At 50.5% G+C, this 25,762-nt stretch overlaps 1 protein-coding gene across 1 annotated transcript; it reads left to right on the top strand.

Annotated features, from left to right (window-relative positions):
• Window positions 1–14,423: 14,423 nt before the first annotated feature.
• Window positions 14,424–25,318, top strand: SCRT1 (scratch family transcriptional repressor 1). The gene is made up of 2 exons (XM_067466997.1): window positions 14,424–15,225; window positions 24,417–25,318. The coding sequence occupies exons 1-2, from the start codon at window positions 15,105–15,107 to the stop codon at window positions 25,316–25,318; spliced, it is 1,023 nt and encodes a 340-aa protein (XP_067323098.1). The 5' UTR covers window positions 14,424–15,104.
• Window positions 25,319–25,762: the final 444 nt, after the last annotated feature.

Below are 25,762 nucleotides of genomic sequence, written 5' to 3'. Positions count from 1 at the left end.
CACGGTCATGTGGCTGGTATGACTACATGGAGTGCCATTACCTTCCCAACAGAGTGGTACCTATTGATCTACTCACATAGGCATGTTTTCAAACTGCTAGGTTGGCAGAAGCTGAGACTGACAGCGGGAGCTCAACCTGCTCCCCGGATTTGAACCTGCGACCTTTCAGTCAACAAGGGGGAAAGAATGTTAGGGAGACTGATAACGAGACTGAATTCCCACACAGCCAGGTGGAGACGTCTTTACCCTCCCACAGTGATCCAGTCCAGCTAGACCAAGATAAGGGGTTACATAGCCTTGATGATAATGAATTAATGAGCAGGCAAGATCGTCTGCAATTAAGGCTCCAGAGAAGCTCTCGCTTGGCCAGCAAGCAGGAAGCCAAGGAGGCCAAGGGTCAATGCAATGTGTTCATGTCTGCAAAGGCTATTTAGCCTTGTAGCTGACAAGCAGGGGCTGTCAGTCCAATGTAGCTCTTCTCATGCAAACTTCTATGGATTAACTTTGGCTTTTAGCAGCACACTTCTGGCTTTATGAGTCTGGGATTTGGGCCTTGTTTTCAACTGTTCTCCATGGACTCTTGTTTGACCATTGCTACCAGCAGTGGAACTCTCTGCCCCGGAGTGTGGTGGAGGCTCCTTCTTTGGAAGCTTTTAAACAGAGGCTGGATGGCCATCTGTCAGGGGTGATTTGAATGCAATGTTCCTGCTTCTTGGCAGAATGGGGTTGGACTGGATGGCCCATGAGGTCTCTTCCAACTCTTTGATTCTATGATTCTATGATTCTATGAAAGGATTATGCTTCATGTTTTTGCCTTTGGATCTTGGGAACTGTGCATTTAAGCCTTTGATTTGCCTATGGATTTTATGCATTTCATATACTCTGATTGATTCTGCCTTTTTCTCTATAAACTACAAAATCTACAGCTTTGGTGTGGTGGTGTCTGGAGCAAGGTGAAAAGTACCCTGAGTTGCAACACCAAGAGGAAGGCACGTCAAGCCAACCCAGACCGAGACCGCCTTCCACCTGGAAACCGATGCCCTCACTGCGGGAGAAGATGTAGATCAAGAATAGGGCTCCATGGACGATCACCTCACCCTCTGAGTTTGTTTGCTTAACCAATTCCAGATCCACCTCACCGTAGTCTTGCCTGGCCTACATAGTTTCCTAGTTTCCTTGCCAGAAGGTCATGGAGGACCTTGTTGAAGGAAGGCCTTTGTGCAGGTACAACTGTACCAGGAGCTCCAATTTTGTTTGCTTTGCATTGAATGTTTGTTGTAGTCCTAAGTTTCAGGGGCTCTGCAGATAGGTGGCTTCTTTTGGCTGCAATCATAGGGCAAGCCACTTGTCAATTATAGTTAGGTTCCCTGGTCCCGCCCCCTTTTTGGGTTTTTGGAGGGAATAGGAGCCTTTTTGGGTCAGTCCACACAGAGAAGCCTTTCATGCAGACATAATACCAAGAGCTCCTGTAGAAAGCTTCGTCTTCTATGGCTTGGCCGGGGAGATATACAGCCCACAGCTTGGCTGGGGTTATATAGCCCTACAGCTCCTTTGCTGAAGGACTTCAGTCAGCCATCACGGAAACCTGAGTTCTTTTTCCCTGGAAGTCTACAAAGCTCTGCCTGGTAAGGGTCTCTCGCGGAAGCCAGAAGCAGTTGGTACCAGGTGCAGGGGCTCCACGCCAACAGAGGCAAGGATTTCCCCATTAGTTACAGTTATGAAGATAGTGCCTGTTCCCTGTGGACAAGATTGAGAGAGAGCCAATAGACTGCTAAGAAAGCCTTGAAGTACCTGTTTGTTTTCATTAATAAAGAACTTTGTTGAACCTTTAAACAATCTAAAGACTCTGTTTTAGGGAAATCCAAGGGGCTTTAATCTGAGGCAGCCCTGGCGTCCCGTTGGGCACACAGAATTTATGTCCTGTCTACAGTCTTATGCACAGGCCCAGCGTGCGACAGCATAGCCTTCCTGAAATCCAGATATGCTCCATCCATGGTGTTCCCTGCATCCGCCAAGCTTGTAACTCTATCAAAAGAAGAGATCAGATGAGTCTGGCATGACTTGTTTTTGATCAATCTGCGTTGACTATTGGTGGAAGCGCCTTCCTTGGAGTCTTTTAAGCAGACGCTAGACAGCCATCTGCCGGGGTGCTTTGTGCTTTTCCTGCATGGCAAGGGGTTGACTAGATAGCCCTTGGGGTCTCTTCAAAGTCTATGCTTCTATGTTTCTAGATGTGCTCCTGTTGCCTCCATTGTGTGCGTGCCTGTTCCTCTCTCTGGATGGAGGATGCCCAGCCTTGGGGGAAAGGGGGAGAGTGGAAATTACATGCAAATGAGTCGCTTTGATTTAGCGGCAGACAAGGGGGCTGGGGGTGGCTTCTCCTCCCCCCCCCTTGGCCATTATGATGCAAATGAGGAGGGGGGCCTGCAACGGGCTCCTCCTGGCAGCAGCAGGCGAGGAGGCTCAATTACTGCACTTACTTGCTTAATGATCCTGGCCCAAGCAGGAGGTCTCTGTTTGCAAAGCATGCGCTTGGCATCACCGATGGCCACCACTTGCCTTGCCTTCACTTGCCAACCACACCATGGCAGCCACATGGGAGAGAAGGGTAGTGGTATGGACAGGTTTGAAGGGGTCTCAAAGACTCCTTCCCTGTTTCTGCCCTTTGGCGTGCTCACTTTCGCACTTAGAATCATAGAACTCTAGAGTTGGAAGAGACCCCATGGGCCATCCAGTCCAACCCCATTCTGCCAAGAAGCAGGAATATTGCATTCAAAGCACCCCTGACAGATAGCCATCCAGCCTCTGCTTAAAAGCTTCCAAAGAAGGAGCCTCCACCACCACACTCCAGGGCAGAGAGTTCCACTGCTGAACGGCAGATACAATGAACATCAGACACAATCACAGGCTGAACAGGCTGACATACAACGGTACACAGCATAGGATGATAAAGGCAAGGACAAACAGACTGAGAGATGGCTTTTATCCTAGAGCTGTATATGAATGAATTGTTTATTGTACCAGCCATAGGCCACGACATCACATAATATACAACCTTTAAAGGTACTAGAAGCACTTTCCAATATACATATTAAAACTTATTCCATATATTGGCTCTTTAAAATTATAGATGCAGTGACATGGTAACAATAACAAATGTCTGATTTGTATCATCCCAAACTATCTCCATTTCTATTGAGCTGTAACTATATTGAACTCCATTATGTCGCATTGGAAGGAGCGTGGAGAGACAGATGTGTTGTTTTTATTATGTCTGTTAGGGAAAGCATTTAATTTTGTTGTACAGTGCACAATGACAATAAAGTTATCCTAGTCTGTTGGGGTACTTTGTGCTTTTCCTGCATGGCAGAATGGGGTTGGACTAGATGACCCATGTGGTCTTTAGTCTGGAATCCTGTGTCCAATTCTGGGCACTACAATTGAAGAGAGATATTGACAAGGTGTAATGTGTGCAGAAGAGTGCAACTCAAATGATCAAGGGTCTGGAGAACAAGCCCTATGAGGAGCGGCTTAAAGAGCTGGGCATGTTTAGCCTGAAGAAGAGAAGGCTGAGAGGAGACATAAGGAAGGCCATGTATAAATATGTGAGGGGAAGTCATAGGGAGGAGGGAGAAAATCAAGGGTCTGGAGAACAAGCCCTATGAGGAGCGGCTTAAGGTGCTGGGCATGTTTAGCCTGAAGAAGAGAAGGCTGAGAGGAGACATGATGAGGGCCATGTATAAATATGTGAGGGGAAGTCATAGGGAGGAGGGAGCAAATCAAGGGTCTGGAGAACAAGCCCTATGAGGAGCGGCTTAAAGAGCTGGGCATGCTTATCCTGAAGAAGAGAAGGGTGAGAGGAGACATGAGGAGGGCCATGTATAAATATGTGAGGGGAAGTCATGGAGAGGAGGGAGCAAGCTTGTTTTCTGCTGCCCTGGAGACTAGGTTGCAGAACAATGGCTTCAAACTACACGAAAGGAGATTCCACCTGAAGATTAGGAAGTATTTCCTGACTGTGAGAGCTGTTCAGCAGTGGAACTCTCTGCCCCGGAGTGTGGTGGAGGCTCCTTCTTTGGAGGCTTTTAAACAGAGGCTGGATGGCCACCTGTCAGGGGTGATTTGAATGTGATTTCCTGCTTCTTGGCAGAATGGGGTTGGGCGGGATGATGGCCCACCAGGTCTTTTCCAACTCTGTGAGTCTGGTTCTACGTCACCCATAACCTTATGCATTACGTACAATTTACAAACTGACTTTTTCCAATCAACTGAGTTGGTATAACAATAAATAATAAAACCAACTTTACAATGAAACATAAATGAGCATTTTCGAATCCTTTATTACCAATAACAGAACCATCCCATGCAGATAGTAGAGTTTGCATTTCCCTTCTCTGAAGTCCTTTGGATCAGAAATGCTTGGATTTTGGAATCCTGTTATTCGCCTAGATGTGACATAATTTATTTATTTATTTATTTATTATTTATTTATTTGCATTATTTTTATACCGCATATTTCAGCCAGACAGGCGACTCTATGCGGTTTACATGGTACAAATTATTAACAGTGTCAGTGCAATTAAAACGCAACAAGTGCGACAAACAGGATCAACAACATCAAACCACAACAGTTAACAAAACAGAACAGGACAGTCAACACACACAACATAGCGCCTCAGTGAAATCAGATCCGTTCTCATAATCCTTGTGCCATTCCTATGTTCCATTTACCGTCTTCCTTGATTGATTGCACTGTTCAACCAAACGCCTGTTCATAAAGCCAGGTCTTAACCTTTTTCCGAAATGCCAGCAACGAAGGTGCCTGTCTGATGTCTGCCGGCAAGGCATTCCATAGCCGAGGGGCCACCACTGAGAAGGCCCTGTCTCTCGTCCCCGCCAAGCGCGCCTGTGACGCAGGCGGGACCGAGAGCAGGGCCACCCCAGACGATCTTAATGTCCTAGCCGGTTCATAGGTGGAGATGCGTTCGGAGAGGTAAGTGGGGCCAGAACCGTTTAGGGCTTTATAGGCTAAAGCCAGCACCTTGAATTGTGCTCGGTAGCAAATTGGCAGCCAGTGGAGCTGGCTCAACAGAGGAGTGGTATGCTCCCTGAGTGCCGCTCCCGTTAGCAACCTGGCTGCCGAGCGCTGGACCATCTGAAGCTTCCGAACAGTCTTCAAGGGCAACCCCACGTAGAGTGCGTTGCAGTAATCAATCCGGGATGTAACCAGAGCGTGGACTACCGTGGCCAAGTCAGACTTCCCAAGATACGGGCGCAACTGGCGCACAAGTTTTAATTGTGCAAATGCTCCCCTGGACACTGCCGAGACTTGGGGTTCCAAGCTTAGCGAAGAGTTCAGGATCACACCCAAGCTGCGAACCTGCGTCTTCAGGGGGAGTGAGCCAATAATGAGCCAAACGCAAACACAACATTAATTTCTGCTCTATATATAACCTACATGGAAGGTCATTTCACACACAATGGTTTTCTATATATAATTTTGTGGATTCAGCAACATGTGTGCACCTTAAATCATCAGAAAGCAAAGGGGCCTCTTGCTCAGGCATATCATATTTGCATATCATATTTGTTTTGATATTTTTGTTCACAAAACAAAGCTGTGTTCCATCCAAAAGCAATGGCGTCACTCTTCTAGCCATTCCTGGGGAAACTTTGTGTTTTGGAGTATTTCAGAGTTTGAAATTTCAAAACTTATACATAGTTCAGCACCTTGGAGAGTTCCTCCTGCAGCTCAATTGCCTGAGAGGAGGCTGGAGTTTCCTTCTTTAGAGGTTCTAAAACAGAGACTAGATGGACATCTAGTACAAGCTGGGTAGATGCGGGAAATGTCGTGGATGTAGCGTACCTGGATTTCAGGAAGGCCTTCTTCAACAAGGTCCCCCATGACCTTCTGGCAAGGAAACTAGTCCAATGTGGGCGAGGCAAAACTACGGTGAGGTGGATCTGTAATTGGTTAAGTGGACGAACACAGAGAGTGCTCACTAATGCTTCCTCTTCATCTTGGAAAGAAGTGACGAGCGGAGTGCCACAGGGTTCCGTCCTGGGCCCGGTCCTGTTCAACATCTTTATTAATGACTTAGATGAAGGGCTAGAAGGCATGATCATCAAGTTTGCAGACGACACCAAACTGGGAGGGATAGCCAATAGTCCAGAGGACAGGAGCAGGATTCAAAACGATCTTGACAGATTAGAGAGATGGGCCAAAACTAACAAAATGAAGTTCAACAGTGACAAATGCAAGATACTCCACTTTGGCAGAAAAAATGAAATGCAAAGATACAGAATGGGGGACGATGAGGCCTGGCTTGAGAGCAGTACGTGTGAAAAAGATCTTGGAGTCCTCGTGGACAACAAGTTAAACATGAGCCAGGAATGTGATGTGGCAGCAAAAAAAGGCAATGGGATTTTGGCCTGCATCAAGAGGAGCATAGTGTCTAGATCTAGGGAAGTCATGCTACCCCTCTATTCTGCTTTGGTTAGACCACACCTGGAATATTGTGTCCAATTCTGGGCACCACAATTCAAGAGAGATATTGACAAGCTGGAATGTGTCCAGAGGAGGGCGACTAAAATGATAAAAGGTCTGGAGAACAAGCCCTATGAGGAGCGGCTTGGGGAGCTGGGCATGTTTAGCCTGAAGAAGAGAAGGCTGAGGGGAGATATGATAGCCATGTATAAATATGTGAGAGGAAGCCACAGGGAGGAGGGAGCAAGCTTGTTTTCTGCTTCCTTGGAGACTAGGACGTGGAACAATGGCTTCAAACTACAAGAGAGGAGATTCCACCTGAACATGAGGAAGAACTTCCTGACTGTGAGAGCCGTTCAGCAATGGAACTCTCTGCCCCGGAGTGTGGTGGAGGCTCCTTCTTTGGAAGCTTTTAAACAGGGGCTGGATGGCCATCTGTCAGGGGTGATTTGAATGCAATATTCCTGCTTCTTGGCAGAATGGGGTTGGACTGGATGGCTCATGAGGTCTCTTCCAACTCTTTGATTCTATGATTCAATGATTCTATGATTCTATCTGTCAGGAGTGCTTCAGCTGTGTATTCCTGCAGTGCAAAATAGGGTCAGGTTAAATGATCCTTGGGGATCCCTTCCAACTCTAGTGGATTATGGGCTGCCTTGGAGGCTGGGGAACTTTCCTTCTTCGAGGGTCTTTCAACAGAGTCCTGATGGACATCTCTTAGAAGGGCTTAGATTGTGTCTTCCTGCCTGGCAGAAAAGGATTAGACTAGATGACCTTTGTGGTATCCACGACTTTGTGATCCTATGATACTGGGGCATACATTTTCCTGGGGTTAAACGAACTCCTTTTGTCTTGCTGCAAAAAAGCAAAGGGATGTGATTTACAAGACAAAGAGACAAATCCACATTTTATTAGTATTCCCAATGTTTATTAAATAATAATAATAATAATAATAATAGACTCTGGCACAAGCCAGTAAAAGTGGTCCCAGTGGTGATGGGCACACTGGGCGCAGTGCCTCCAGACCTTGGCCTGCACTTAAACACAATCGGCACTGACTAAATTACCACCTGCCAACTGCAAAAGGCCACCTTACTGGGATCTGCCCACATTATTTGTTGATACATCACACTTGGGAAGTGTCCAATGTAATTATTTATTTTATTTCTCGTGTCAGGGCAGCCAGTCAATTATATTACATTTCTAACAGAACAAAGCAAACAAACAGAGAGAATATAAAATGTGTGAGTTTGGTAGTTGATTAGATGTCCTTTGACCAGTATCTGGCCCCTTGGAGTGCTTCTGGTGTTGCCGCAAGAAGGTCCTCCATGGTGCATGTGGCAGGGCTCAGGTTGAATTGCAGCAGGTGGTCAGTGGTTTGCTCTTCTCCACACTCGCATGTTGAGGATTCTACTTTGTAGCCCCATTTCTGAAGGTTGGCTCTGCATCTCGTGGTGCCAGAGCGCAGTCTGTTCAGTGCAGTCCAGTCTTCTGTGTGCCCAGGGGGGAGTCTCTCATTTGGTATCAGCCATTGGTTGAGGTTCTGGGTTTGAGCCTGCCACTTTTGGACTCTCACTTGCTGAGGTATTCCAGCGAGTGTCTCTGTAGATCTTAGATATCTATGTCTGGATTTAAGTTGTTGACGTGCTGGCTGATACCCAAACAGGGGATGAGCTGGAGATGTCTCAGCCTTGGTCCTTTCACTATTGGCTGCTACTTCCCGGAGGATGTCAGGTGGTGCAATACCGGCTAAGCAGTGTAATTTCTCCAGTGGTGTAGGGCGCAGACACCCCGTGATAATGCGGCATGTCTCATTAAGAGCCACATCTACTGTTTTAGTGTGGTGAGATGTGCTGCACACTGGGCAGGCATACTCAGCAGCAGAGTAGCCAAGTGCAAGGGCAGATGTCTTCACTGTGTCTGGTTGTGATCCCCAGGTTGTGCCAGTCAGCTTTCGTATGATATTGTTTCTGGCACCCACTCTTTGCTTGATGTTCAGGCAGTGCTTCTTGTAGGTCAGAACACGGTCCAGAGTGACTCCCAGGTATTTGGGTGCGCTGCAATGCTCCAGTGGGATTCCTTCCCAGGTGATCCTCAGAGCTCGGGATGCTTGTCTGTTCTTAAGGTGAAAAGCACATGTCTGTGTTTTGGTTGGATTAGGGATCAGTTGGTTTTCCCTGTAATAGCTTTCCCAGCCATGAAAGCCTTTGACAGTATAATAATAATAATAATAATAATAACCCAATATAAGAGTTCCTGGAGGTGGGACTCTATAGATGATGGGTTCTCCTTCACTGAGGCTGTCATTCAGAAGAGATTCAAGTATGGGAAGGGACCCCCAAAGGTCATCTAGTCCAATCTTTGGATTCTTTGAGAGTTTAACATTGCTTATGTTGAGGTCGTGCAAGGGAAGCCTGGGAATGCCTGGGAATGCCTTTGGGGGGGGGGGGGAATCTACGCCTTGTCACGTGCCCTCCCCCCTCCCTCTCCCTTCCTCCCAGCAAACCTACCCAAAGGCCAGACAATAGCCTTGGAGGGGGGGGGGATAGATAGATAGGTCGGTCTGCCTTAATGGGGGACATATGTCTCCTAAAGGAATCATTGTGCAAAAATGGGGAAGGGGAGGGGAGGGGGGAGGAGACCCTTCTGCTTGCCCTCTCCCTCTTTCTCTTTCCCCCCTCCCTCCTCATTTGCATGAGCCCACCCCATTGGCTGGGCGGCCTGTGATGTCACAGGGTGACTTGTAAACTTTGGCTGACTGCAGATCGTCCCTTCGTTTGGCGGATTGAGATTCCTTTGCAGAAGCTGGGCGGGCGGGCGGGAAAAAAAGGGACGGGAGCGCGCACTGGGACGCGCATGCGCCAACATCTCGGGAGCGCGCCCTGTTATTGCTGCTGCTGCTTCTTCCCATGGCTGGGGCTTCGCAGCAGGTTGGCTCCTCAGGAGGCAAAGGAAGCCAGCAGAGAAGCATCACAGGCTAAACCAAAGGGGGGCGGGTGCAGACACGTGTCGCCCAGCAGTACGTCTGAATGGGCAGCATTGATGGGCAGGAAAGGGGGGAGGGGGAGTCCCAAAGGAGCCCCCCCCCCCCCCAGGCAAAGGATACTTGTGGCTTTCTAAGCCTTGATTTCTTTGCAAATATAGGGATTCTCTTAGTATCTACTATCTATACAATAGAATACTGGGTCTATGACTTCTCTCCATAGATACTGTGATGCAGCCTCCAATCGCATTGGCCTTTTTAGCTGCCGCATCACACTCTTAATAATAATAATAATCAACATCATCATCATCATCTGGAATGTGTCCAGAGGAGGGCGACTCAAATGATCAAGGGTCTGGAGAACAAGCCCTATGAGGAGCGGCTTAAGGAGCTGGGCATGTTTAGCCTGAAGAAGAGAAGGCTGAGAGGAGACATGATAAAAGCTAAAGGTTGTCCCCTGGGGTGTGTGCTCATCTCCATTTCTAAGCTGAAGAATCATAGAATCATAGAATCAAAAAGGTTGGAAGAGACCTCATGGGCCATCCAGTCCAACCCCATTCTGCCAAGAAGCAGAAATATTGCATTCAAATCACCCCTGACAGATGGCCATCCAGCCTCTGCTTAAAAGCTTCCAAAGAAGGAGCCTCCACCACACTCCGGGGCAGAGAGTTCCACTGCTGAACGGCTCTCACAGTCAGGGAATTCTTCCTCATGTTCAGATGGAATCTCCTCTCTTGTAGTTTGAAGCCATTGTTCCGCGTCCTAGTCTCCAAGGAAGCAGAAAACGCCGGCAATCAAAGGTAATCAAAGAGCCGGCATTGTCCATAGACACCTCCAAGGCCATGTGGCTGGCATGACTGCATGGAGCACCGTTATCTTTCCACTGGAGCGGTACCTATTGGTCTACTCACATTTGCATGTTTTCGAACTGCTAGGTTGGCAGAAGCTGGGGGAGACATGATAGCCATGTATACATACGTGAAAGGAAGTCCTAGGGAAGAGGGAGCAAGCTTGTTTTCTGCTTCCATGGAGATTAGGATGCAATGGAATAATGGCTTCAAACTACAAGAGAGGAGATTCCATCTGAACATGAGGAAGAACTTCCTGATTGTGAGAGCCGTTCAGCAGTGGAACTCTCTGCCCCGGAGTGTGGTGGAGGCTCCTTCTTTGGAAGCTTTTAAACAGAGGCTGGATGGCCATCTGTCAGGGATGATTTGAATGCAATGGGGTTGGACTGGATGGCCCAGGAGGTCTCTTCCAACTCTTTGATTCTATGATTCTATGATTCATCTATATAAATAAAAATGTAATGTTCGTTTGTGGTATTCACAGAACTCAAAAACCACTGGAAGAATTGACTCCAAATTTGGATAGCATACACCTAACAACCCAATGTATTTCCTTCACTCAAAATTTTTTGATTTTGTCATTTGGGAGTTGTAGTTCTTGGGATTTATAGTTCACCTACAATCAAGGAGCATTCTGAACTCCACCACTGATGGACACACGGGACTCCCATGACCAACAGAAAAGACTAGAAGGGTTTGGTGGGCATTGACCTGGAGTTTGGGAGTTGTAGTTCACCTACATCCAGAGACTACCATGGACTCAAACTATGATGGATCTGGAGCAAACTTGGCATGACTATTCCATATGCTCAAATATAAATACAGATGGAGTTTGGGGGAAGTAGACCTTGACATTTGGGAGTTGTAGTTACTGGGATTTATAGTTCACCTACAATCAAAGAGCATTCTGAACTCCACAAACGACAGAATTGGGCCAAATTTCCCACAAAGAACCCCCATGACAACAGAAAATACTTAAGGCCATCCAGTCCAACTCTCTTCACGAGGGCAAGAAAATCTAATCAAAGCTCTCCCGACAAAGAGCCATCCAGCCATAAATATAGATAGATAGATATGATTCACACACAGAGAGATATAATATCATAGATTTGAAAGGGACCACTAAAGAAGGACAATGATATCTTGCATGTTCTAGGTTGGGGAAACCAGACACTCTCCACATCATCACTGACAAAGAGACAACAAGAAATACTTGTTTACCCACAAGCAGAAAGACATTACATAGATTAGAAACCATTACCTTATTTTCCAGATCACCAGACTGGGCCACAGCAACGCGTGGCAGGGGATGGCTAGTAATAATAATAATAATAATAATAATAATAATAATAATCTTTATTCATACCCTTTCACCATTTCCCCAAAGGGGACTCGGAGTGGCTTACATGAGGCCAAGCCCAGTGTTACATTACAGCAGTGTTTCTCAACCTGGGGGTCGGGACCCCTGCGGGGGGGGGGAGGTCACGAGGGGGTTTCATACGGGTCACATTTCTGATGGTGTTAGGAATCCCTTTGGCATAGTCATTTGGGTTTACAGAGCTCTGTGAATGTCGGTGAACTACATCTCCCCTAAATCACTGTCAATTCATCCCATATATCTCCAGAATTTTATGTTGGTCATGGGGGTCCCTGTGTGGGAAGTTTGGCCCAACTCTATCATTGGTGGGGTTCAGAATGCTCCTTGATTGTAGGTGAACTATAAATCCCAACAACTACAACTCCCAAATGTCAAGGTCTATTTCCCCAAAACTCCACCAGTGTTCACAATTGGGTATAATGAGTATTCATGCCAAGTTTGGTCCAGATCTATCATTGTTTAAGTCCACAGTGCTCTCTGGATGTAAGTGAGCTACAACTTCCAAGCTCAAGGTCAATGACCACCAAACCCATCCAGTATTTTCTGTAGGTCATGGGAGTTCGGTATGTCAAGTTTGGTTCAATTCCATCATTGGTGGAATTCAGAAAGCTCTTTGATTGTAGGCGACCTATAAATCTCAGCAACTACAACTCCCAAATGACAACATCAATCTCCTACACCACCAGTATTCAAATTTGGGTGTATCTGGTATTTGTGCCAAATTTGGTCCAGTGAATGGAAATACATAGAATCATAGAATCATAGAATCAAAGAGTTGGAAGAGACCTCATGGGCCATCCAGTCCAACCCCTGCCAAGAAGCAGGAATCTTGCATTCAAATCACCCCTGACAGATGGCCATCCAGCCTCTGCTTAAAAGCTTCCAAAGAAGGAGCCTCCACCACACTCCGGGGCAGAGAGTTCCACTGCTGAACGGCTCTCACAGTCAGGAAGTACTTCATATCAGATATTTACATGACGATTCATAATGGGAGCAAAATTACAATTATGAAGCAGCAACAAAAATAATTTTATGTTTGGGGGTCACCACAACATAAGAAACTGTATTAAGGGGTTGTGGCATTAGGAAGGTTGAGAACAGCAACTGCATTACAGCAACATAAAATATAAACAACAAAATAAAATAAACAAACCAATCAAGTAAAATAAACAGTACAAAATAACATGGACTGTTTCTGTCCCAGGTTTCCTGGATCCTATATCTCTGCATGTCGATTTGGTTGGCAAGTGTATTGTGCCAATACATTTCTTCTCTTTGCCCTCAAAGGGTTTCAGCACCTTGGAGAGCTCCCTGGAAATCCAATCTAAGGCCCTATCTGTTTACACTTCCATATAATACTATGCAACACATGTGTTGTCCAAGGCTTTCATGGCTGGAATCACTGGGTTGCTGTGAGTTTTCTGGGCTGTCTGGCCCTTTTCCAGAAGCATTCTCTCCTGAAGTTTTGCCTGCATCTATGACAGGCACCCTCAGAGGTTGTGAGGTCTGTTGGAAACTAGACAAGTGAGATATCTATCTATCTATCTATCTATCTATCTATCTATCTATCTATCTATGGAATAATGTCCAGAGTAGGTGGAAGAATTCTTGTCTGCTTGAAGCAAGCATGAATGTAGCACTTGGCCACCTTGGTTAGCATGGAATGGCCTTGCAGCTTCAAAGCCCGGATGCTTCCTGCCTGGGGGGATCAAAGAATCCTAGAATCAAAGAGTTGGAAGAGACCTCCTGGGCCATCATCCAGTCCAACCCCATTCTGCCAAGAAGCAGGAATATTGCACTCAAATCACCCCTGACAGATAGCCATCCAGCCTCTGCTTAAAAGCTTCCAAAGAAGGAGCCTCCACCACACTCCGGGGCAGAGAGTTCCACTGCTGAACGGCTCTCACAGTCAGGAAGTTCTTCCTCCTTCTTTGGAAGCTTTTAAAGAGAGGCTGGATGGCCATCTGTCAGGGGTGCTTTGAATTCAATATTCCTGCTTCTTGGCAGAATGGGGTTGGACTGGATGATGGCCCAGGAGGTCTCTTCCAACTCTAGGATTCTATGATTCTGTGATTCTATGATTCTATGAATGCAATATTCCTGCTTCTTGGCAGAATGGGGTTGGACTGGATGGCCCATGAGGTCTCTTCCAACTCTTTGATCCTATGATTCTGTGATTCTTCAGCTTTTGTTAGGTCCCTGCTAACAGTTCAGCTGGGATCCCTTCGTCTCCTGCTGCCTTTTTGTTCGCAATGCTCACTCCTCAGGATGTCTGGTTCTAATTCACTCACCACACCTCAAAACTATCCTCGATATTATTATCCTTCCTATAATAATAGGAAAACCTTTATCTTTACTTAAATTATTTTGCTACGAAGAGAAGCTTCCATTGGAAGAGATAGTAACATCAATCTGTGTGTTTTTATTCTTGACATCCCTTAGGTCTCCTGGTGTTGGGTCACACCACAGAACCTCCCCTTTCCTTGTGGCCACAGTCTTGGGGGACCTCGTCATGGAGCGAAGGGAGGAAGGAACCCCACATGGGAGAAGGCCGGAAGGAGACTGCAGCTCGAAGCTGAGTCGGGCGGCGACGCGCAACAGCGCCATTGATTCTCTTCCTCCCTCTCTCCTCCCTCCCTTCTTTAGAGAGGGCTCTCCTCCTTCCCTCCTTCCTCCCTCCCTGTTGGGTTCACGGAGGCGCTTCCCTTTCCGCCGCCCACCCTCCCTCCCTCCTTCCCTCCCTCCGCCTTATAAAGGGGGGCATCCGCCGCGCCGCGCTCCAGAAAGAAGAAGGAGGAGGAGGAGGAGGAGGAAGAAGAGAAGGCGGAGGAGGCCGAGAGAGCGAGAGAGAGAGAGAGAAGGAGGGAGAGAGGCGCTGTCCAGGGTGCTGCTCCAGCCAAGGGTGAGCGGCCCTCCTCCTCCTCCTCTTCCTCCTTCTCCTCCTTCTCCTCCTTGGGCCCAAAAGGAGAACAGAGGCGTTGAGGAGGAGGGGGAGGAGGAGGAGGAGGAGGAAGAAGACGGGGAAGGAGAAGAGGAGGAGGAGGAGGACCACCACCACCATCATCACCACCCTCGGGCGCCTCTTATGACCCCAAGCGGGGGTCTCCGGGCCCGGGAAGAAGAGGCCCCCGGAGCCCAGCAGCAAGAGAGGAGCCTTGGCCAAGAAGAAGAGCCTCCTCCACCACCACCACCACCTTCTCCTCCTTCTCCTGGGCTTCCTGGTTGCTTCTGGGCCCCGCGGAGGGACTAAGGCGAGCCTCCCCTGCTCCTGCTCCTGCTCCTCCTCCTCCTGGGCTTCCTGGCTGCCCCTGGGCCCCACGGAGGGACTAAGGGCGAGCCCCCCCCCCTGCTCCCGCTCCCACTCCCACTCCTGGACCTCCTCCTCCGCCCTGGCCCAGCCTCGGAACCATGCCCAGGTCCTTCCTGGTCAAGAAAGTCAAGCTCGACGGCTTCTCGGCGGCGGCGGCGGAGCTCGAGGACTGCTACGGGAGGGCCCGCGCCCACTGCAACGCCCGCCTCCATGACAAGGGTACGCTGACTATGGGGGGCCGGGGGTCTGGGGGGGATCAAGGGCACCCCCTAGAACACCGGGAAAGGGGAGGGGAGGCCCTCAAAGTGGAGTCTCCTCAGCAGCATCACCGGGTGTATTATTAGTATTATATAGATTATGGGGGTCGGGGGTCTGGGGTGGGGGGTGGGCATCAAGAGCACCCCCTATGACCCCGGGAAAGAGGAGGGGAGAAAGAGGAGGGAGGAAAGAGAGCAGAGGCCCTCAAAGTGGAGTCTCCTCAGCATCATCACCTGGTGTATTATTATTATATAGATTATTATTATTCTCCATGACAAGGGTACGCTGACTATGGGGGGCCGGGGGTCTGGGGTGGGGGATAGGGATCTAGAGCACCCCCTAGAACACCGGGAAAGAGGAGGGGAGGCCCGAGCAGAAGCCCTCAAGGTGGAGTCTCCTCAGCATCATCTCCTGGTGTATTATTATTACTATTATTATTATTATTATTATATGGATTATTATTATTATTATTATTATTATTATTATTGGGGGGCATCGGGATAGGGGGTCTCGGGTGGGCGAGGGGGAAAGAACACCACCAAGAACACCGGGAAAGAGGAGGAGAGGCCCTCAAAGTGGAGTCTCCTCAGCAGCATCACCTGGTGTATTATTATTATTATTATATAGATTATTATTAGTGGACCCCCAATAACACAAGGAGAGAGACCCCAAAGGGACGGGGAAGGGGGGCAGGGTGTAGTATCATCATCATCATCATCACCGAGTTGTATTTTATTATTTTTGTATTATTATTATTATTATTATTATTATTATATGGATTATTATTATTATTATTATTATTAGTGGACCCCCAATAATAAAAGGGGTGGGTCCTCAAAAGGACGGGGAAAGGAAGTAGGGACCCTCATGGTGTAATATCATCATCATCATCATAATCATCGGGGTATATTATTATTATTATATGGATTATTATCATCATCATCATCATCATCATCATTTGACCCCCAATAACACAAGGAGAGAGCCCCCAAAGGGACGGGGAAAGGGGGGCAGGGGCCCTCACGCTGGAGTATCATCATCCTCCTCATCATCATCATTATCACCATCATGGAGGTGTATTTTATTATTGTTGTATTATTATTATATGCATTATTATTATTATTATTATTATTATTATTATTGGACCCCTCAAGAACACGGGGGGAGGGCCCCCCAAAGTGAAGGGTAAAGGGGGCAGTGGCCCTCGTGGCATAGTATTATTATCATCATCATCACTATCATCGGGGTGTATTATTATTATTATTATATGCATTATTATTATTATTATTAGACTCCCAATTACACAGGGGAGGGGCCCCCAAAGTGAAGGCTAAAGGGGATAGGGGTCCTCGTGGCATAGCATTATCATCATCACCATCACCATCATCGGGGTGTATTATTATTATTATTATTATTATTATTATTATTATTATATGCATCATCATTAGTGGACCCCCTATAACACAAGAGGAGGGTCCCCAAAGGGACAGAGAAAGGGGGCCCTCCCCGCGTGTCCGGGGCAGAGGCCCTCGGAATGAACTATCATCATCCCCATCATCATCTCCGGGTGTATTATTATTAGTAGTAGTAATAGTAGTAGTAGTATACATATTATTATTATTTGACCCCCAATAACACGGGAGAGGGCCCCCAAAAGTGAAGGGTAGAGGGGGCAGGGGCCCTCGTGGCGTAGTATCATCACCACCACCATGATTCCTATCATCATCACCATGGAGGTGTAGTGTTGTTGTTGTGAGCATTATTATTAGTATTACTGGACCCCCCTCATAACACGAGGGGAGGGTCCCCAAAGGGATGGGGAAGGGGGGGGAAAAGGAGGGACCCAGGCAGAGGCCCTCAGGGTGATCATCATCATCACCATTATTGGGGTGTATTATTATTATTATTATTATTATTATTATTATTATTATTATATGCATGATTATTAGTATGACTGGATCCCCTAATAACAGGGGGGGAGGGTCCCCAAAGGGACGAGGAAAGGGGGAAGGTCCTGGCAGAGGAGTATCATCATCACCACCATCATCATCATCAGTATCACCATCATCATTGGGGTGCATTATTATTATTATTATTATTATTCTCATTATTATTATTATATGCATGATTATTAGTATGACTGGATCCCCTAATAACAGGGGGGGAGGGTCCCCAAAGGGACGAGGAAAGGGGGAAGGTCCTGGCAGAGGAGTATCATCACCACCACCATCATCATCATCAGTATCACCATCATCATTGGGGTGCATTATTATTATTATTATTCTCATTATTATTATTATATGCATGATTATTAGTATGACTGGATCCCCTAATAACACGGGGGAGGGGGGGTCCCCAAAGGGACGAGGAAAGGGGAAAGGTCCTGGCAGAGGAGTATCATCATCACCACCATCACCCTCACCAGTATCACCATCATCTTGGATGTATTATTAGTAGTAGTACAATATTATAATAGAGATGGTGACCCTGAGTGTTCTCAAGGAGGCTCTCAAGGGGGGTGGGGGTGGGGGGGTGAGGAGACTAAAAGGGGAGTGGGGGGGGTCCCTCCATTCCAGAGAGAGAGAGCGGGGGACTCTAAGAGGGATGCTTTGCTCCTTCTGAGTGGCGGCCTGGGCCAGAAATACCAACACAACCAGAAAGGAAGGAAGGGAGGGAGAGAGGGAAAGGGGGAGGGGGTGTGGGGTAGAGAAGGGTCTTGGGGTTGAGGCCATATTGAGCATCCTCTCCCTCTCCCCCCCCCTTTTCCGCTTCTCTCTCCTTTCGGGCTGTTGACTCGGCAGATTTCTTTCCCCACAGCCCGAGCGGCTAAAATTAGACCTTTGCGGGGAAAGGGAGGGAAACAGAGGGAGGGAGGAATGGAGGGAAAGGAAGGGGGGAGGGAGGAATGGAAGGGGGTCCTCTCTCTCTCCCCCCCCCTTTGAAGGGCCACGAGCTTTTGTATGTCGCCCCTCCAGGGGCGGCTCGTCCATTACGCAAAGTAAGCTGTTGCGGTACACTTTTTTTTTTGCCAGGGGTGCAAAGGCGCCTCTGTAAATGCCACTTGAGGAGCACCCCCTCCGCTCACAACAGCCCTAGCAGTCCGGTCACCTAGCCCCTCTCATTCCTGCTCCATATCAATGATTGCTTGGGGGGGGGGGCGCCAAAATACTGTTTGCTTACCGCTGAAAATTACCTAGGGCCGCCTCTGCGCCCCTCGAGTTCAAGGGCAACCTGAGGGTTGAGAAGAGAGAGAGAAGGAGGGAGGGAGGGAGGGAGGGAAGAATCCTTCCCTTCCATTCTCATCTTGATGAACACCCCCCCCCTCCGGAGGGGGTGAGAGAGGGGCTCCCCTCCCCCGCAATGGATGGGGAGAGCCCTCCCTCACTACCCTACCCTCCCCTCTTTTGTTTGGGGCCAAGCGGCGGCTGCAGCAGCGCGTTGCATAATCGCCGGGATTCTTTCTGCTGAGGTGGTTGCGGAGGGGGAGGGGGGGAGGGAGGGGGGAGGACGAGGACAAGGAGGAGGGGAAATCCACGCAGAGCACCCCCCCTCCCATCCCGCTCTTCTCTCTCGACCTCCTGACCTTGAGGGGGAGCAGAGGGGGGAAGGGGACAGCGTCTCAGTCTACCCCCCCCACACACACACCAAAAAGAAAACACAATTCAGCAGGTCTCATGATCTCTACGCATTGGGTGCCCCCCTCCCTCCCTATTTCCCATGCCTGGGCCAACCTGGGCCCTCCCTCTCTCCCTCCTTCTGGGTGTTTTGGACTCCAACTCCCACCATTCCTTTGCCCCAGGGGCGGCTCATCCATTACTCAAAGTAAGCGGTCGCAGTACACTTTTTTTTTGGTCAGGGGTGCAAATGCCACTTGAGGAGTGCCCCCTTGGCTCACAACAGCCCTAGCAGTCCGGGGGGGGGGGAAGCCTCGGCAACCCATTACGCAAAGGGGCACTCTTGAGGCACTCTTGGGGGGAAATAGACCTTGACATATGTGAGTTGTAGTTACTGGGATGTATAGTTCACCTACAATCAAAGAGCATTCTGAACTCCACCAATGATGGAATTGAACCAAAGGTGACACACAGGACTCCCATGACCAACAGAAAAGACTAGAAGGGTTTGGTGGGCATTGACCTGGAGTTTGGGAGTTGTAGTTCACCTACATCCAGAGAGCACTGTGGACTCGAACAAGGATGGATCTGGACCAAACTTGGCGTGAATATTCCATATGCTCAAATATGAACACAGATGGAGTGTGGGGGAAATAGACCTTGACATTTGGGAGTTGTACTAACTGGGATTCACAGTTCACCTACAATCAAAGAGCATTACGCAAAGGGGCACTCTTGAGGCGCTCTTGGGGGAAAATAGACCTTGACATATGCGAGTTGTAGTTACTGGGATGTATAGTTCACCTACAATCAAAGAGCATTCTGAACTCCACCAATGATGGAATTGAACCAAAGGTGACACACAGGACTCCCATGACCAACAGAAAAGACTAGAAGGGTTTGGTGGGCATTGACCTGGAGTTTGGGAGTTGTAGTTCACCTACATCCAGAGAGCACTGTGGACTCGAACAAGGATGAATCTGGACCAAACTTGGCGTGAATATTCCATATGCTCAAATATGAACACAGATGGAGTGTGGGGGAAATAGACCTTGACATTTGGGAGTTGTACTAACTGGGATTCACAGTTCACCTACAATCAAAGAGCATTACGCAAAGGGGCACTCTTGAGGCGCTCTTGGGGGAAAATAGACCTTGACATATGCGAGTTGTAGTTACTGGGATGTATAGTTCACCTACAATCAAAGAGCATTCTGAACTCTACCAATGATGGAATTGAACCAGATATGGCACACAGAACTCCCACCACAAACAGAATATATACAGTATATTCTGGCGTATAAGACTACTTTTAAACCCAAGAAAATCTTCTCAAAAGTCAGGGGTCATCTTATACGCGGGTGTAGTCTTATGCATGGGAGTGGTCTTAACTCTATATTTTAACTGGAAAAGTTGGGGGTTGTCTTATACACCCAGTCGTCTTATATGCCGGAATATATGGTAGATCAATGATTGGTTGGGGGGGGGGGCGCCAAAATACTGTTTGCTTACCATTGGAAATTACCTAGGGCCGCCCCACAGCCACTTAAGCAGTATAAGAAAGGGAAAAGGGAAAGAAAGGGGACTGAGGCTCATAGGAATGGTGGGAGTTGGAGTCCAAAACATCTGGAGGGAGGGTCCAAGTTGGTCCAGGCATGCTCTGTCTCAAGGGGGGGGGGTAGGACAGATGACAAGGCGAGGGCAAAGTGGGGGTCGTGGCTGCTCCAGTTCACACTAACGTTCTCTTTCTCTTTCCTGTCTCTTCCTTCCTTGTCCCACCCCCTAACTTCTCCCCCCCCTCTTCTCTTTCCCTTTTTCCCCCACTTCCTCTCTTGGCTCCCTCTAACATCCCTCTCCATAACTCTGGCCCTTCCCCTGCTTCCTCTCCCCTTCCCTTCCCACTCTTTCCCTTCTTTCCGTCTGGGCCTCGAATCCCATCTCCTCCTGTCCTTCCCCTTTCCTTCCCACGTCCTCCCCAACCTTCCCCTTGCTCCCTTCCACAACCCTGGCCCTTTCCTCTCTTCCTCTTCCCACTCCTGCTCTTCTCCCCGATTTGGGTCTCTCCCCTTCCTTCCCTTTCCCCTTTCCTCTGGGTTTCGGATCCCTTCTCCTCTCCTTTCCCTTTCCTCTCCCAATCCGACTTCTCCTTCCCCACTTCCTCTCCCTTCCTCCTCCCTTCCTGCCCCAACCCTTCGTGACCCTGGCCCTTTCCCTTCTTCCTCTCCTTTCCTCCTTTCCCCCTTCTCTTCTTTCCAACTTTGGTCTCTCCTCTTCCTTCCCTTTCCCCTTTCCTCTGGGTTTCGGATCCCTTCTCCTCTCCTTTCCCTTTCCTCTCCCAATCCGACTTCTCCTTCCCCACTTCCTCTCCCTCCCTCCTCCCTTCCTGCCCCAACCCTTTGTGACCCTGGCCCTTTCCCTTCTTCCTCTCCTTTCCTCCTTTCCCCCTTCTCTTCTTTCCAACTTTGGTCTCTCCTCTTCTTTCCCTTTCCCCTTTCCTCTGGGTTTCGGATCCCTTCTCCTCTCCTTTCCCTTTCCTCTCCCAATCCGACTTCTCCTTCCCCACTTCCTCTCCCTCCCTACTCCTCCCATCCTTCGTGACCCTGGCCCTTTCCCTTCTTCCTCTCCTTTCCTCCTTTCCCCCTTCCCTTCTCTCCAACTTTGGTCTCTCCCCTTCCTGACTTTTCCTCTTTCCCTCTGGGTTTCGGATCCCTTCTCCTCTCCTTTCCCTTTCCTCTCCCAATCCGACTTCTCCTTCCCCACTTCCTCTCCCTCCCTCCTCCCTTCCTGCCCCAACCCTTTGTGACCCTGGCCCTTTCCCTTCTTCCTCTCCTTTCCTCCTTTCCCCCTTCTCTTCTTTCCAACTTTGGTCTCTCCTCTTCTTTCCCTTTCCCCTTTCCTCTGGGTTTCGGATCCCTTCTCCTCTCCTTTCCCTTTCCTCTCCCAATCCGACTTCTCCTTCCCCACTTCCTCTCCCTCCCTACTCCTCCCATCCTTCGTGACCCTGGCCCTTTCCCTTCTTCCTCTCCTTTCCTCCTTTCCCCCTTCCCTTCTCTCCAACTTTGGTCTCTCCCCTTCCTGACTTTTCCTCTTTCCCTCTGGGTTTCGGATCCCTTCTCCTCTCCTTTCCCTTTCCTCTCCCAATCCGACTTCTCCTTCCCCACTTCCTCTCCCTTCCTCCTTCCTCCTCCCCTCCTGCCCCAATCCTTCGTGACCCTGGCCTTTCCCCTTCTTCCTCTCCTTTCCTCCTTTCCCCCTTCTCTTCTTTCCAACTTTGGTCTCTCCTCTTCCTTCCCTTTCCCCTTTCCTCTGGGTTTCGGATCCCTTCTCCTCTCCTTTCACTTTCCTCTCCCAATCCGACTTCTCCTTCCCCACTTCCTCTCCCTCCCTCCTTCCTCCTCCCCTCCTGCCCCAACCCATCGTGACCCTGGCCCTTTCCCTTCTTCCTCTCCTTTCCTCCTTTTCCCCCTTCTTTCCTCTCCAACTTTGGTCTCTCCCCTTCCTGCTCTTTTCCTTTTTCTCTGGGCTCCGGATCCCTTCTCCTCTCCTTTCCCTTTCCTCTCCCAATCCAACTTCTTTCCCACTTCCTCTCCCTCCTTCTTCCTCCCCTCCTGCTCCAATCCTCCCTGGCCCTGGCCCTGGCCCTTTCCCTTCTTCCTCTCCTTTCCTCCTTTCCCCCTTTCCTTCTCTCCCCTCTCCTTCTCTCCAACTTTGGTCTCTCCCCTTCCTGCCCTTTCCCCTTTCCTCTGGGCTCCGGATCCCTTCTCCTCTCCTTCTCCTCTTCCTATTCTAACCTTGGTCCCAAATGTGGCCCTTTCCTCCCTTCCTCTCCCTTCCTCTCCTCCTCATCACAACTTGGGTCTCCCTCCCTCTCTTCTCCTCTCTCCTTTCCTCCCCAATTTCCTTTCCTCTCCACCCTCCCTTCCCTCCTTCCCCAACCTTGACCTTTCTCCCTGCATCACCCCTTCCCGTTCCCTTCTTCCTCCCTCCAACTTCTCCTTCCTCACTTGTTTTTCCTCTCCCTCCCTCTTCCTCCCCTCCTGCCCCAACCCTTTGTGACCCTGGCCCTTTCCCTTCTTCCTCTGCTTTCCTCCTTTCCCTCTTCCCTTCTCTCCCCACTCCTTCCCTTCTCTCCAACTTTGGTCTCCCCCCTTTCTGCTGTTTCCCTTTGGGTTCCAATCCATCCTCCTCTCCTTTGCCTTTCCTTTCCCAATCCTAACCATGGTCCCAATTGTTACCCTCTCTTCCCTTCCTCTCCCTTTCTCCTTCCTCTTCACCTCAATTTTGTTCTCCCTCCTTTTCTCCCCACTTACCCTTCCTCTCTACCCTCCCTTCTTTCCCAACCTTTCTCCCTGCATTCTCCTCCTGCTTCACCCTGTCCCCTTCCCTTCTTCCTCCCTTCAACCTCCTTCCCCACTTGCACTTCCTCTCCCTCCTTGCTCCTCCTCTTCCTCCCCCTAACCTTAACCTTTCTCCCTGCGTCACCCCGTCCCTTTCCTTCTTCCTCCCTCCAACTTCCTCTTCCCCACTTTGTTCTCTCCCCCGTCCTTCCCCTCTCCCTTTCCTCTGGGCCTCGGATCCGTTCCCCTCCTCTCATTTCCTCCCCACTTCCTCTGCCGACCCTCACCTTGGTCCCAATCGTGACCCTTTCCTCCCTCCGCCCCTCTTCCTCCCTCTCCTCCTCTTCACTCCGATTTTGCTCCTTTCCTCCCGACTTGCCTTTCCTCTCCCTCCCTCTTCCTTCCCCAACCCTAACCTTGCTCCCTGCAATGTGCCCCCGTCCCTTCCCCTCCTTCCTCCCTCCACTTCCCCTTCTTCCTCCCCCTCTCCTTACTTCTCTTCTCCCCAACTTCGGTCTCTTACCCCTTCCTGCCTTAACCTTTCTACCTTCACCCCTTCTTCCTCCCTCCCTCCAACTTCTCCTCCCCCTTCCCCACTTTGGTGTCTCCCCCTTCCTTCCCCTTTCCCTTTCCTCTGGGCCCTGGATTCTCCTCCTCTCCCCCCCCCCCCCCGCACTTCCTCTCCCAACTCTACCCTTGATCCCTTCCCCACTTGCCCCCTCCCCTTCCCTAACCTTCACCTTTCTACCTGCATCCCTTCTTCCTCCCTCCAACTTCTCCTCCCCCTTCCCCACTTTGGTCTCTCCCCCTTCCTCCCCCTCTCCTCCCCCCCCCCCTACGTCCTCTCCAACCCTGCCCTTGTTCCCCTCCCCTTCTTCTTCCCCTCTTTCCCTCCTTCTCCTCCTTCCCAAACCTTAACCTTTCTACCTTCTTCCTCCCTCCCTCCAACTTCTCCTCCCCCTTCCCCACTTTGCTCTCTCGCCCTTTCCTCTGGGCCCTGGATTCTCCTCCTCTCCTCCCCCCTCACGTCCTCCCCCAACCCTGCCCTTGCTCCCCTCCCCACTTGCCCCCTCCCCTAACCTTCACCTTTCTACCTGCATCCCTTCTTCCTCCCTCCCTCCAACTTCTCCTTCCCCTTCCCCACTTTGGTCTCTCCCCCTTCCTCCCCTTCTTCTCTCCCCCCCCCCTTCCCCTGCTGCAGGGGGCTACTTGGGCGAGTGCCTGTCTCCCTGCTCGGGCCCGGAGGCGGATGGCGGGGGTCTCAAGTCGGCGGCGGCGGCGGCGGCGTCCTCGGGGGTGGCCTTGTACGCGGGCGGGGTGCCTGTCCCTTGCCCGGCGGCGGCCCCTTGCCCTTCGGAGGAGGAGGACCCCCCCGAGAGCCCCCTCCCGCGGAGCTACATCAACGGCGACGCGGCGGTGAGCGAGGGCTACGCGGCCGACGCCTTCTTCTTGACCGACGGGCGCTGCTCGAGGCGGCGGGGGGCGGGGGCGGCGGGGCCGGGGGCGCGGCTGGCCCCTCCCTCTCGCCCGGAGGCCCCTCCCCCGTCGTCTCAGCCCCCTCCCCAGCAGCAGCCACAGCAGCAGCAGCAGCGCCACGCGTGCGCGGAGTGCGGGAAGAGCTACGCGACGTCGTCGAACCTGAGCCGGCACAAGCAGACGCACCGGAGCCTGGACAGCCAGCTGGCGAAGCGGTGCCCCACCTGCGGGAAGGTGTACGTGTCCATGCCGGCGCTGGCCATGCACCTGCTCACGCACGACCTGCGCCACAAGTGCGGCGTGTGCGGGAAGGCCTTCAGCCGGCCCTGGCTGCTCCAGGGACACCTCCGCTCCCACACCGGGGAGAAGCCCTTCGGCTGCGCCCACTGCGGGAAGGCCTTCGCCGACAGATCCAACCTCCGCGCCCACATGCAGACCCACTCCGCCTTCAAGCACTTCCGCTGCAAGCGCTGCGCCAAGACCTTCGCCCTCAAGTCCTACCTGAACAAGCACCAGGAGTCCGCATGCTTCAAGGGAGGGGGAGGGGGAGGGGGAGCCAACGGGGGAGGGGGCGCCGCCCACGCGGGAGGGAACGCAGGGGCACAGGCAGAGGCCCTCCAGCACTGACGACCCCCCCCCCAACCCCACCCACGAACCCCGACAGCCATACTCGAGGAGCAGGGGGGCTTCCTCCCTTCTCTGAGGAATGCCCCCTCCATTGCCTCTTGGGGAGAGGGGCAACTGCGACCCCCCACAATCCCCTCCAGAGACCCAGAATGCCCCCTCCGTTGCCCCCAGAATCCCCCCTTCACTCCAAGGCCATCTGAACAAGAGCAGGAGGAAGGGGAGACTCAGAATCCCCCTCTAGATAGGCGTCTTGGGGGGGGGGAGGAAGAGGGTCAACTGCATTCCCTGACACCCCCCTTCACTCATAGGCCATTTGAAGAAGAGGAGGGGGATGGGGAGCCCCAGAATCCCCCTCTAGATAGGCCTCTTGAAGGGGGGGAAAGGGTCGGGTGCATTCCCTAACACCCCCCCCCCTTCACTCATATGCCAAATGAGGAGGAGGAG

This window comes from Anolis sagrei, chromosome 4 (genome assembly GCF_037176765.1).
Source record: "Anolis sagrei isolate rAnoSag1 chromosome 4, rAnoSag1.mat, whole genome shotgun sequence".
In the NCBI taxonomy this organism is placed as follows: Eukaryota; Metazoa; Chordata; class Lepidosauria; order Squamata; family Dactyloidae; genus Anolis; species Anolis sagrei.
This window is presented reverse-complemented; position numbering and strand designations above follow the sequence as displayed.